This window comes from Temnothorax americanus, unplaced genomic scaffold (genome assembly GCF_048541705.1).
Source record: "Temnothorax americanus isolate GAGA-0224 unplaced genomic scaffold, ASM4854170v1 Scaffold7, whole genome shotgun sequence".
Classification (NCBI taxonomy): Eukaryota; Metazoa; Arthropoda; class Insecta; order Hymenoptera; family Formicidae; genus Temnothorax; species Temnothorax americanus.
The window spans coordinates 3345488-3358343 of NW_027509792.1; the positions used below are offsets into that span (position 1 = coordinate 3345488).

General features: G+C 42.3%; 2 protein-coding genes and 1 long non-coding RNA gene across 5 annotated transcripts in view; 1 reads left to right on the forward strand and 2 right to left on the reverse strand.

Annotated features, from left to right (window-relative positions):
- Positions 1-12856, reverse strand: part of Gwl (serine/threonine-protein kinase greatwall) — a 150433-nt gene that overhangs the window by 16479 nt on the left and 121098 nt on the right. The window lies entirely within an intron of this gene.
- Positions 4404-12856, forward strand: part of Grh (grainy head) — a 116070-nt gene continuing 107617 nt past the window's right edge. The window contains exons 1-2 of one of the 3 annotated variants that reach the window (XM_077422291.1): positions 4404-8832; positions 11373-11672. In XM_077422291.1, the coding sequence (XP_077278417.1) occupies positions 11622-11672 (51 nt within the window). In that variant the 5' untranslated portion in view covers positions 4404-8832; positions 11373-11621. The remainder of the gene's footprint in view (positions 8833-11372; positions 11673-12856) is intronic. The other 2 variants (XM_077422290.1, XM_077422289.1) reach the window with 2 other exon arrangements.
- Positions 12045-12856, reverse strand: part of LOC143906303 (uncharacterized) — a 46741-nt gene continuing 45929 nt past the window's right edge. Inside the window, exon 3 of the long non-coding RNA XR_013259476.1 lies at positions 12045-12364. This is a non-coding gene — a long non-coding RNA (uncharacterized LOC143906303). The remainder of the gene's footprint in view (positions 12365-12856) is intronic.

A 12856-nucleotide genomic window follows, 5' to 3' on the forward strand; every position in this document is an offset into this window, starting at 1 on the left:
CATCTCACAACTTGAAAGGATACAAGTAAATGCGACAGACAAGCGCAAATAAAAAGAAAATATAGTAATCATTGTGATAAATTTTTACCGTCACGAATATAATCAGACTCAAATCTATACATTCATATAAGATACACATATTACAGAATTAATTAATTAAATCATATTTATATTATATTTTGTAAGATTGGAATATTTTCTAAAATATAATGTAAAGATTAACATACAAGTCGATATAATTAATTATGAAATGCAGCTGACCTTGCATTACAAACTTGACTATTTCCAGATACTTTTTCTCTCGCAAGGGAATTAAAGATACGTAGATGAATATTAAGATAAGAACGTTCGGCCGAGTACAAAAACAAGCAACATTAACACTAATTACACGCGCATCTTAAGCGCAGTTCCAGTTGCGCAATTACCGACGAAATTTATCGTACCTCGATCGCGTCCTCGTGTTATTACGTAGTTGCTTAGTCGCGCGACAACAGTGTGGCATTAACAAAAGTCGTTGATCGTGCATTCAATGTAGCAATTAATTCGGGCATCAAACGTCTCAAAGCCAAAGATGTAAAATAAAAAAGAACATCAAGAGAGAGAAGATTTTATCTTTAAAAAATTCAGAATGCAAAGTATAGACTATGAAAAATTGTCTTTTTATGTCCTTTTTATGTTCTTTTAATACTATTTTAATACATATTTATCCTTCATGCAAAAATATTTCAACTTTGACTTTTAGAAAAATAATCTCTAATAAAATTCTGTTCGGTATTTATATATATATATATATATATATATATATATATATATACAATATATTATTAGAAAAACTAAACGAATTTTATTATACAGGCTGGCAAAATTTATTTTTGTATCTAATTGTAAGTCGTATGATCTCTTCAAGGTTCCAACGATGCATTCTTGCAACAGTAGCCGAGCATGAAACGCGTCTGGTCATTCCGATGATCAACTTATTGTCCGCGTTAGGCAATTATTATCCTTGCACGTCCAGGTAGACGCAGGATTGGTTCGCACATAATCGTTACGGAGCTCCCGTAACGACGTACCGGGCGATAAACGCCACTTCAGTGGCGTACGTGGTTTTGTACGAAGATATGTTCACGTGCAACGTCGATATTTCGCGAGAGTAAATTTTCCACGACGACTGATTAGTGGCGCTATGGTAAATTAGAGAGGAGCTTTAAACGCACGTGTTTCTACGCTCGGCTCTACTATAGCGTAAAGCCGCTTTCGCACAGACTCGTGCAACCACAGTTGCAGGAACAAGATATTGAATCATTCGAAAAAAATTAATTGTTAAAATTAAAAAAAAATGTATTATTAATGAATCAGTTAATATACATATGCATGAAATAATAAAATAAGTCATGTAAACTAATAAATCAAATCTCTAATGTACGAGAAAGATTTCTATAAAAAAGTATAAATATACATTGATAATCTTACCGATATGATGAGATAATAGGACATCGGAAAAGTTACGGTTACAAATCTATTGTCATATTCTGTTTATTATTATTCCTTTTACGTGGCCAAAGTTGATTCACAGAACAGTCAGTTTAATGTTTCACTGTGGGCAAATATATTGTTTCACCTGTGTGAAATCGGCTTAAGTCACTAGGCTCGCCTAACAACGCGAATGGAGCGCGACGCGTCGTCGAAAAGCGCGTTTAAACCACCGATAACCTCGCGAATGTACGAGCCCGGCTGCTTATGCTCGTATGCGTAACACTTTCGATACCGTTATCACGAGCGTCATTGCTGCGCTTCCTGCCGCCAATCTCTCGTGCTCAGAGTTCTTTTATGTCGCGATATGAGCGCGCGAGCGAGCGTAAGAAACGCCGATTTGCGAGCCGGTCGCTGGAATATAATTATCGACATCAGGATAAATCAGATTCATTTTTTGCATTGACGTTTAATTAGCATTAGCCGGACAGAACTTTCCGATCAGCCAGGCTGGTATTTTAAATTATCACTTCTTGCTGAGCGAAAATTCTGCTTCGCCCGCAAAGCGGATTATATATATGTATATCGTAGCTGATAAGTACTCCATATTTTTGTATATTTTTTTTATAAAACTCCTTCAAACTAAATGGCTTATCCAAGAATGAGAAGAGTAGAGAGGTCTCTATCTTTCTATATGTATATATTTCTATATACATATATACATATATAGCATTATAGCATTATTATACACAGAAAATAATCCTGGATATTCTTGATTTGAAAATATCTGCAGTTTCAACGTGGAAATCTTGAAATGAGATTATATTGCGTTAAATTAAGAACACTTGCTTTAATAAGTCATTTATATAATTCAACCAAGAAAAAAATGTTGAAATAAAAAGTTGAAATTTTTATAAGAAGATGATTTATCAGAAGATAGTGATCTTTTTTATATACGAAACAATCTATAATCTTCTTATAAAAATTTCAATTTTTCATTTCAACTTTTTTTTCTTGGTTGAACTATATGTATAAAGGATTTCAAGCAAGTTTTCTTCATTTAACGCAATATAATCTCATTTCAAGATTTCTACGTTGAAACTAAAAATATTTTCGAATCAAGAATATTCTTTTTTTCTGTGTATACATTATTATTACCATACAATATATATATATATATATATATATATATATATATATATATATATATATATGTATATTACTCCACATATTACTTCACATTGTGTATATAATTATATGTATATATCTAATTGTAAACTGATAAAAGATTACCTGAGGACATCCTGTTGTGTTTAAAACGCTGCAATAAAAATAAAAAGTAACAAAACAAAAATAATAAGAATATTTTATACGAAATTATCTCAATAAATTATGTCCAAAAATCAATCTCGTTATACATACATATATACACACACAGATATCGCGACCGCTTCTTTCGTTTGCCTCGCTGCATTTTTATATCCAGACGTAAACACACCGGTATTTGCTTTGGTAAGACGTAACCGGCAAGAGCTGACCGGTCTCTCTCGGCGAACAGGTAGTGACGATCTACACGCGCGCACGTGTGTACACATACGTGTAAGTACATGTGCGTGAATAGATGCAACATTGACGTTTCTCTGAATGAACCTCGGATGAACCAGTTGAGAACTATTATACGCGATTACGAGACGTCTAATAACGAGGCACTGGAGACTTCAACGCCCGCACAAGGCATTGCCTTACGTCTCGTCGCACCCGCAATTTCGTCGAAACTCGCTCGGAGACTTCGATGACTGCACTCAACGCATCACCAGTCGGTCATTGTCAGTCAGTCAGAAATCGAGATCTGGTCTACACTTTTAATTCATTCGACGATGTTACATCTTACACGTAACGATAGTAATAGTGATGAGAACGGTAAAATAAATATTATATGGATAAATTATTCTTTATGAATAAAACTTAGAAATTAGCTCCAAAGTGAGTCACGCAGACCGAAAATCTCATAAATAAAATGTATCAATAGGTACTCAGCCATAACTCTCTCCGACTCTCTCGATACTCTTAGCATATCATTAAAATTATCTCAGTGTTATTTTATATTCTACTCATTTATATTTTTTACAGAAATCTTTTTATATATTAGAGGTTTGAAATTATTATATAGTTTATATGGCTATTTTATTCTGCTATATTTAACGTGAGAAAGGACATGATACATGTAAAATAAAGCAAAACTATTTTACTGTAGTCTTTATATCAGAAAAGAGAAATCTAAAATCTCATACTTCATCCAACAATAATTATGTGCGAAAAAGAAACTAGAATACGCTTTAACTTTTGCTAAGTATATAAAATGAATCTGTTTGGAACTATTTATCAATATAAGACGTTATCACCAAGTGCGGCACAAGTCTGAAAGTCATAAAACAATAAGATCTTTGAAATTTATTTAAGCTCTGCACTAAAAAAAGTCCATTCTTTGTAAATTAGTCGTTATTTTCTTGAAGTTATTCTATTCTTACGTCAAGCTATTCTATTTCACGAATGACAATCGAGAAGTCCGTTGTCAAGGAAATATAAGGACGAAGCGATCCAGAGATCCGAGCAAGAATCGGCGGTTTTTTTGTCTCGCTCGCGCCGAAGAAGCGGGAATGCGCAGATAGGATAAGATTATAATGAACCGAGCATGATTTTCGCGCTCTTCACCCCTTCTATCCCGGCACACGTGACAAATGAGCGTTTTGCCAAGGAGAACGCGCATTTCGCCGATAATAACATGTCGGCGAGTATGCAGAGGGATGTGCATAATTACGGGTGACGCGACCTACGACAGAATCGTCCGTGGATGCTTCTGCTGAAACGAGCATATGATGTATACCCCTTCTCGAATACCAGCGGCAATTTCCCTCTTGCGAAAATATATACATAAATTGTGGAAAAATATCTCTTTTTCAATTTACTATAGATTGTGTTGACGAAATAATATATTTCAAATAAACTTTGATATTCTTTGAAAGGAGCGTTTTTGCCTGCAAAAGCAAAAACTTTAGGCAATATTTTACTAAAATAGGTCAAAGCGTGACGGTAATGTAGTGTTGAGAAAAGTATCGAAAAGTATCGAACCACTCTATACATTGTCACTCTAAAAGTAAACTTTGTCTTTGATCGAATTGAATTATGGACACGTTCTCGCACATTTTCCGACACGCTTTGCAATCTGCATAAATGTGGCCGGTGAGCGCGTTTTATTCTGTCGGTGCGAGAGATATACGGCGGGAAGGTGGGCGCGGAAGGCGACTTTACGACTACGCGCGCGCGTCGATAGATACGATGAATAGAGAGGGATTTTCTCGGCGAGGATCGGACTTCGATCTGCTTTCACGAGGTCGACGTTAGAAAGCCGCGCGCGCGTAACGCGCGCTCGTCCGGGACCGATTCTTCGCCCATAGCGCGAGCACGATGCTGAAAGATGGTCCGCCAGTTACTTCTGCTGGCGCGTACGCCGATGCGCGATTACACTCGCACCTAATTCGCTACGCAAATACGCCACGGACCGCGAAAATGGAGCTAAAAAATCAGAAAAGAAATATCTCAACCCGCGCGTACGGGATTCCACCCCTCTCAGAAATCGTTGCTTCTCCCTCCTTCTCTTTTACTTTGCCACTCGATCCACCTACGCAAGTGTGCGCGCAGCCACCCACGCTGCGCACAAGCGTGCGGAGATCGTGACGATTCCCACGGAAAGAGGCGCGCGCGAGTTCAAATTATCTTCATCCGCCACGGAAAGCGTCACGTTCGGGCTATCTCCGAAGAAAAGGGTCGGTGTAATCCGAGGAATTCGAATCGGTCTAGGCCGCGTGGCTCGTATCTCTCAAAATTCTCCGAGGAAAACGCTCGGGCTAGAGCGATTAAACGCGTCGATTTCGTCGGATCCACATACGCGGCGCGTTCGGAGCCCACGAACGAGGAACGAATCCCTCCCTGAGCAGGGTCGCATCGTGCGACGTAGCCCGAGGCTGTCCTCTCTCGCTGGGTGCCCATTTTTCACGAGGTCTCTCTCTCTCTCCCTCCTCGTGTTCCTCCCTCCTGCCTCTTTCTCTCCCTCCTTTTGACTCCCTGACTCCCTCCTTTTTTTCATCTTTTAATTCCATCTTCTTCTTTTTCTCCTTTTAATCTCCCTTCGTGCGCGTAGCCAACGCCCGTTCTCTTCGTCGCTCGTACGGCTTCTCCATTTCTTCTCCTCCTTCTCCTCCTCCTCTTCCTCTGTTTCTTTCTCTGTCTCTCTCTCTTCATCTTTCCTTCTCTTCGTCTCATCACGCACACGCCCTCCTCTTCCATCCTCCCTCCTTCCACAACATTCCCGCCTCGTATCTCTTGCTCTTTCGATCCCGAGTCCATCTCCGTTCGCGCGACTACGCCAGCAGCACCAGCAGCAGCTCCGCTCTCTTCGGCATCTGGCGTCCAGCATAGACGTCTCTTACCGCGTGCCCCGTATAAGAGAGAATCAATCGGACATACATATATGAACGTACTTCTTCTCTCCGTCCCACCATCGGCCGATCTCCCTCGTGGATATCCTTCTCGCAATGGCGCGGTAGAAAGAAAGGAGGAAGAGACGCGCGAGACGATATAGAGCTCTCCTCTCCATAAAGAAGAAGCTCTTTTTCTCTTTCTTTCTCTTTCTCTCTCTTTCATTCGGCGAGAAAGAGCAGATGAGAGGAAAGAGTTTGGTTGTGTGTGCGTGTGCGCGTCTGTCTCGCGATGACTCGGGAAGATGCCTCGATCATCTAAGGCGGATAGTTTCAGGCAGAGGCTTTCTTTATAGCGCGCGTAGCGATAAGCCGAATAAAAAAGATATTGCAAAATAAAAATTTAAATAAATATATCTAAGGATGCCTTTCCGTTCGATAATAGGCATCTGCCATCGGCCTATTTAGCGCGTACATTCGGCCAGATGACTCTTTACGTCCTTCTATTAGATATCCCTTTCGGATACAGTTTGGTATGTGGATATCCTTCTCAAGGTGGCGAGATAAAGAGCGAGCGTTATAAAATCGAAGCGAGGAGGGTAAGGGAAAAGGAGATGGAAGGCGGAGGCCCAGAGCTCGGATACGATAATCTTACATGTGCGTGTCCTCCTTCTCGTTCCTATGGCAGTCCTTCCCGCGGCTACCCTTCTCAAGGTAGTAAAGCCGAAGCGGGACAGAGCTACGAAAATGAAATCCGAAGTAAGAAGGACGCCGAGACGCCGGCGATAACGTACGTCTGCGCAGTCGTCTTCGTTCCGCTTAAGGATCTTCGACCGCGTGTATCCTTCTCAAGTTAGCAAGGCGGCTCGAAGCTGGCACCAGCGAGAGAACGGAAAAGAAAGAGAGAGAGAGAGAGAGAGAGAGAGAGAGAGAGAGAGAAGAAAAGGAGGCAGAGGGAAAGAGGGCAGAAGAAAGAGAGAGCCAGAAAGACAGTGGAGCTGAACGAAGAGAAATGATAATGCACGTGTGCGTACACCGTGATCGTCTACGTTCCTCCCGTTACAACTCTCGTCAGGTATCTCTCTCGCAGATGATTGAACGGAGAGAGGGAGATGAAGAAGCGACGCGTTAGAGAGAGATGACTGTAGAAACACGATAATGCCGGGTGGCCAGGATCCCGCCTTGTTGATGATTCGATGTTCTGTTTGTATCTGTGCAACTCGTCGCGGAGACGATAGTTCCGTCCTGGTCACACTCGTCGGCGAAACCCATGAGACCGTCCTTGTCGCGTTAGCTACCTGCGTAACCCCACTGCCGCGCCTCTCCTACCTGCGCCTACAATATCCATCTGTCTTTCTCTCCCTCTCTCTCTCTCTCTCTCTCTCTCTCTCTCTCTCTCTCTCTCTTTCTCTCGGCAGTGTCTCGTATCCACTTGTACTTTGCGATCGTCTCGAAGCTCTCACTCTCACCGTCCCTCTCGGGAGAATACTTGGAGCGAAGGAGAGAGAAAAGATGGCTCAGAGGAGCTTGAGAGTCCTCTACCATTCTCTTCATCTCTCTCTCTTTCTCCACCAGAAGTGGGAGGGCAAAGAAACGGTGAACGGAAGAAAGAGAAAGAGAAATAAAAAAAGCAAACGCCGAAGGGAGATAGTCTCGAAGGGAAGGCGTTATGCGGTGCGCAGGTAAACGGAAGAGCGAGAGTGAGGAGAGGAGGACGAGGCTCAGGAGCGAGGGAGGCTGAAAGGCCGTAGACGGAAAACATGCGAATGAGAACGAGTGGGAGAGAGAAAGAGACAGGGGGCAGGAGGTAGAGAGACGCGCGAGCGTGTGTGAGACGCGAATGGAAGGGAGGGGGGGATCCGAAGCACGGAGCTAAGAGCGTGATGCTGGGAGGCGGCGGCGGCGACGGCCATATTGCCGTATCTCGAGAGGAAAGAACGATCCGAGACAGCACCGTGAAGCTGCTGGGTTTGGTGGACCAACCCAAAGTTTTAAAGGTTAAAATACTACCTGCTGCTTCAGACGGAGTTTTAGTGAAGCCTAGTCTCTTTTATTAAAAACCTTCGAATTCCGGCAGGATCTTTTGTTTAGCTTATATAGTTCGGTTCCCAAGTTTCCAAGTTTTCGAGTGATTGTATGCGACGGTAACGTGCGCCGTCGTCACCGTTGTCGCGCGCGTGAACGTCCGAGTGTGTATCAAGCCGGTGTGCGATTATGCGATTGAAAGTATAAACAGGATACGAACAAGTCCAACAAGACCCTAACGAACAAATTCGTAGGCGATCGAGCGGTACGCTTGAAAGAAACCGAAACCAGTGCAGAACGACCGAATGTGACATTCGAGACTCGGAGAAATGTCAACGTAATAATGTGCGCGTAGTGAATCGCGGTTGTGATATCAGGTGAACAGACGACGCCGCTCAAGGTAGAGCTTCTTACCGAGATATTTCGTAGAACCAACAGCTTCACCGGTGAAGAACGAGAGTCAACCAAGCGAAGAACCGCGGGCCCCCGACGAAGGGTGCCCCCGAGAGAAGAGTGGTCCCAACATCAACGAATTCGCCAAGACGACGGACGCCTCGGTCTATGGAGAAGGTGGTGACACTATCATCCGTTGAGATGTGATCCAGAACATAGGAGGGACACTCAGTAGTTTGTAGTTGGTCCCCACCTCCCCCCCCTCTATTACCCCACCACCCCACTAGCCCCCTCGTGACTTCTACCACCTACTCTACCTCCCCCTCTCGTCTCCCCTCGTACACATGCACGTGTGATAATCCACCTCACCGATAAAGCAACCATCACCGGATCAGCCGGACTTTTGATTGCGCCGGCTGCTGTACCGCTCAACGACACTTCTCCCTCCCTTCTATTACGATCCCAATGAGTGAGTATTGTCTTCACATCGTTTTATTACGATAGTCTAGGCCTTACTATAGCGCACGGCTTCGTCAATAGCTGGAGGCTACCTGCGCGATGACGCACAGGTGACGCGCAGGTGACCTACCGATGAGCAAGTGAGGCCCGCGAAGATGTGCGGCCCATGTGAGATTTACCGCGCGATATCTTGCCGGTAAAGTGTTTCGAATCCTCTTTTTGGTTATTTGCAGTCGTATATGTCGCTTATCAACATTTTAACGCGTTTTACCTCTTACAATATTGCGATACACGCTATGGCTATTAGAGAGATAGCAAGAATTCCTAGATAAATTATTTACTGAAGATATTTCATAGAAATGTAAGAGTAAGCATGCATATATTTGCAGAACTTATTCATGTGACTATACTATTTTTCAGAAAACAGAAAAGGCTCATTAATAAATGATTTTTATAATAACACAACTTCGTTTTATTTCATCATTGTACTCGAATTTAAAGCATAAACTAATAGTTAGAATTAACAAAAATATATATATGCATACTCATCGCTACAAATATAATCAGAATCGCAGTTACTTTTTTCATAATTTAATTCTCTCTCTCTCTCTTTAGTGTATTATATAAATATATTTAATACATATATACATGTGAATAAGTTACTTAGAAAATTGTCGTTATTGCATCTTTTTTTTCAGCGACATGCTCTAATCGTTTTACTTAGAAACTATTGAGACATACTTTACACAAATACTTGCATTTTAAAATTTTACAAAAGTCTACAAAACTTATTTATTATCCCAAATCCAATTTCACTGCTCCAGCAAGTGTAGGTCATTCGGCAAAAGCCATACAAAAGTTCAAAAGAATATAATGGACCAATCACCACGGTCGGCCATAAGAAAGAAGGCTTTAGAACCAAACTGTAGTTTAAAAATCGTTACGATACGTTATGGTCCATTATGGTACGTTCTTTACGTACCGTACCACAGGTAAAGAAGTATCCTTTCGTATTATATTAAATTCCATTTCCGAGGCTCGACGTCCACACCGTACCCAAAGGGAATCATCTGGAAACTCTCACTAGAATCTCTAGAATTTCACTCTCAATACACTTAACGGCAATTGCAGCCGTTGCAGCTGCGCGCCATGAACGATTCTAACCGGCCGAATCGCGGTCGCCGCGATGCACACCGCCGTGATGGCAGGTCTAGGATCTATTGGCGGCAGGTGCAACGCACGATCGAGGCGTCTGGCCTCTGATAGACACATCGCCTTCGCGCGACTCGTCGACAGAGGAAGACGCTTCCTCCTCTTTGTACGACTCGACGGAGTCCTCCGTTCTCCGGAGGCATCGTCCACTGACGCGAGGCGAGGGCGTACAGGTACTTGAAATACAAACGGACCCACGGTGGTGGGTCCAATCTGATGCAGGGTTCCCTTTGAGAATCAGGTTAGACCGGCTCCTCTGAACCTGCTTCTCTGGCTTCTCGTCTCCGGTTCGCGGTTGTATACCGGCCCCGTGCGTACCTACTCCTTCTCCCCGGTCGCCCCAATCTCCTTCTTCCGCGTAGTAGGTAGATACCTACCTACCTACTTCCCGCCGCCACCCTCTTCGACGTATCTCTCTGTTCCTCTCCGTCTCTCTCTCTATCTTTCTAACAACCAGTCTTGTTCCTTCCTCGCGAACATCACCGCGTCTCCATTATTGACGACGCGTGGTCCAAGAAAGAGAAAGAGACAGGAAGGTGGAGAGAGAGAGAGAGAGAGAGAGAGAGAGAGAGAGAGAGAGAGAGAGAGAGAGAGAGAGAGAGGGAGAGAGAGAGAGAGAGAGATGGTGAGAACCAGCACCGTCCTGTGTGTTCACTCTCGATGGTCCGGCTTCCTCGTTACGTCTATTATTATACCTGTCTATCAGTCAGAGCAGTGCCCGCGAGCTGAATTCCAGTTTTACGCGCGCGCCCTCCTCCACGCGCGCGCTCACGCGCGCTTACTCCGCCGTAGTAGTAGGAGCAGATGGGCGAGTCGAAGAGAAGAGCAAACTGACTGGTTTTGCTAACCATCCACCTGGACGAGACCGCGCGCGAGAACGTAGAATTCGCGGTGTCAGACTGGTTGACCGACATTCGCGCGGATCCTCGCCCGGCGATAAGCGAATAACGCCGAACCTGCTCGCTCATTCGCGCGCGGGTTCCGGTTTCCCGGTCGCGGGAGTACGTGTCTCGCGTGCGTGACGCTTCTCCTTCTCCTGGCGAGCCACGTGGCGAAACCGAGACGCGGATTCTCCGGTTCTGCTTGCTATTGCGAGGAAAACATAGGGTTACCTGTTTACACTTGCATTTCACCCTAACAGTCGTCGATCGCCAGTTCATCTCATTCTTTATACGCTTACGTTAAATGCACACAATTAGATTACTCGTGAACAGACAAATAGAAGGAAATCTATTTGTAACGAATCATCAGCGGCTGTAAATTATTTAATGTTGAAGATAAATAATGATGTCGGTAGTCGTGATAAACCTTAAGCACCTTTCTTTCTGTTTCTTGCAGATTTTTACCGCCCGCTGTTCTTCAAACAACGTGCCATACAACCCTCAGCAACCTGTGATATAATACTCGATGCCTAAATATTTACATAGACGTAGAGACATCTAGTCGAAGACTAGATCAGGCTGAAGGGTTTTCACCGTCGAAAGAGAACTGCGAGTCCTAAGACAACGAGAATTCAGCCGACTACGCGTTTTAAGCGGATTTAGCAGTACGAAGAGAGAAAAGAGAAACGGAAGACGGCGCCGGAGAATGTCGACGTGCACCGACGAGGCCGATAATGCACCCTGCACTCTGTCTCCGGTCAGTGACAAACTCTTACTTTCGGATAATAAAACTTAGCGCCAAATATTTTTACATGATACATCTATTATTAAATAAAATTGTCTGATTGTGAGAATATTTCCATAAAGTAATGGTGTAAACTCAATACAGAGGCGAATTAAAATCAGACAATCTTATTTTACGTTAAACGATATACAAAAATTAAATAGGCGTAGTCGGCAATTTAAGATCTGTAGAAAATTTATAATTTTTCTGGCTAATATTTTATTTTTGTGACATAAATGGAGACTAATTATATATATATATATATATATATATATATATATAATTATATATATATATATATAAACGTCTATTTCTATTCTAATCTTTAAAAGGATTTAAAAAGAATATAAAGAAGTGTGTGCGTGTGTTTACTTTTTTATTACGCAAACTCCAAAGATTCCAACACTTCATAACTAAAATAATAACACAATGACATAATCCACCACATAGATTATCGTTTCATCTACCTGTTCCCTTTTTCTTTTATATAATCGTCACCTTTTTCCTCACTTATTATTCTTTTACTCGCACCACCTTTCTCTGTTTATCCCGACAGCACCCTGTTGCGTGAAATAATGAGGGTAGACCGCTGGATTATTAACAGTCATGAAGAGATATTTTGGGAAAAGTCCCGAGACGCCAAGATTTCTAAATGATGTACGAGTCTGTATAGGAAACGAAAATCTGCTTTTAATGACTTAAGTCTTTGTGGATTTTTGATTTTATGGTTTAAAAGCGCGTATTAAACGCCTCGAAAATACTAAATTCTTTGAAAATAGCATGGATCAGAAAGAATTAGCTTTAGAATCAATTTAAAGTACTATATTCGTATTTTATTATTCAATTTACTTGTTTTAAATTGCTAAGATTTCTGTTATAGCCGGCGTTTCATTAATAACGCGAAATCTTTTATAGTTTGAATTCCTCAATAATAGAAATCTGTTGAACAACTGTTTAAAAAAATTGGTACGATTTTTACTTTTGATTGTAATATTTTATAATACAAACTCATTTCCGATGCAATAAGGCAACTTTCGAAAGCAGAAGAGCGTGCGCGTTTTCATGAAAATTTAATTCAAATCACCGCGGGTAACTTCGAGTTTTTGTAGCTTCAAAGAGCCTCCGCCGTACGAAAGTGAAATGCATTGATCAACCCC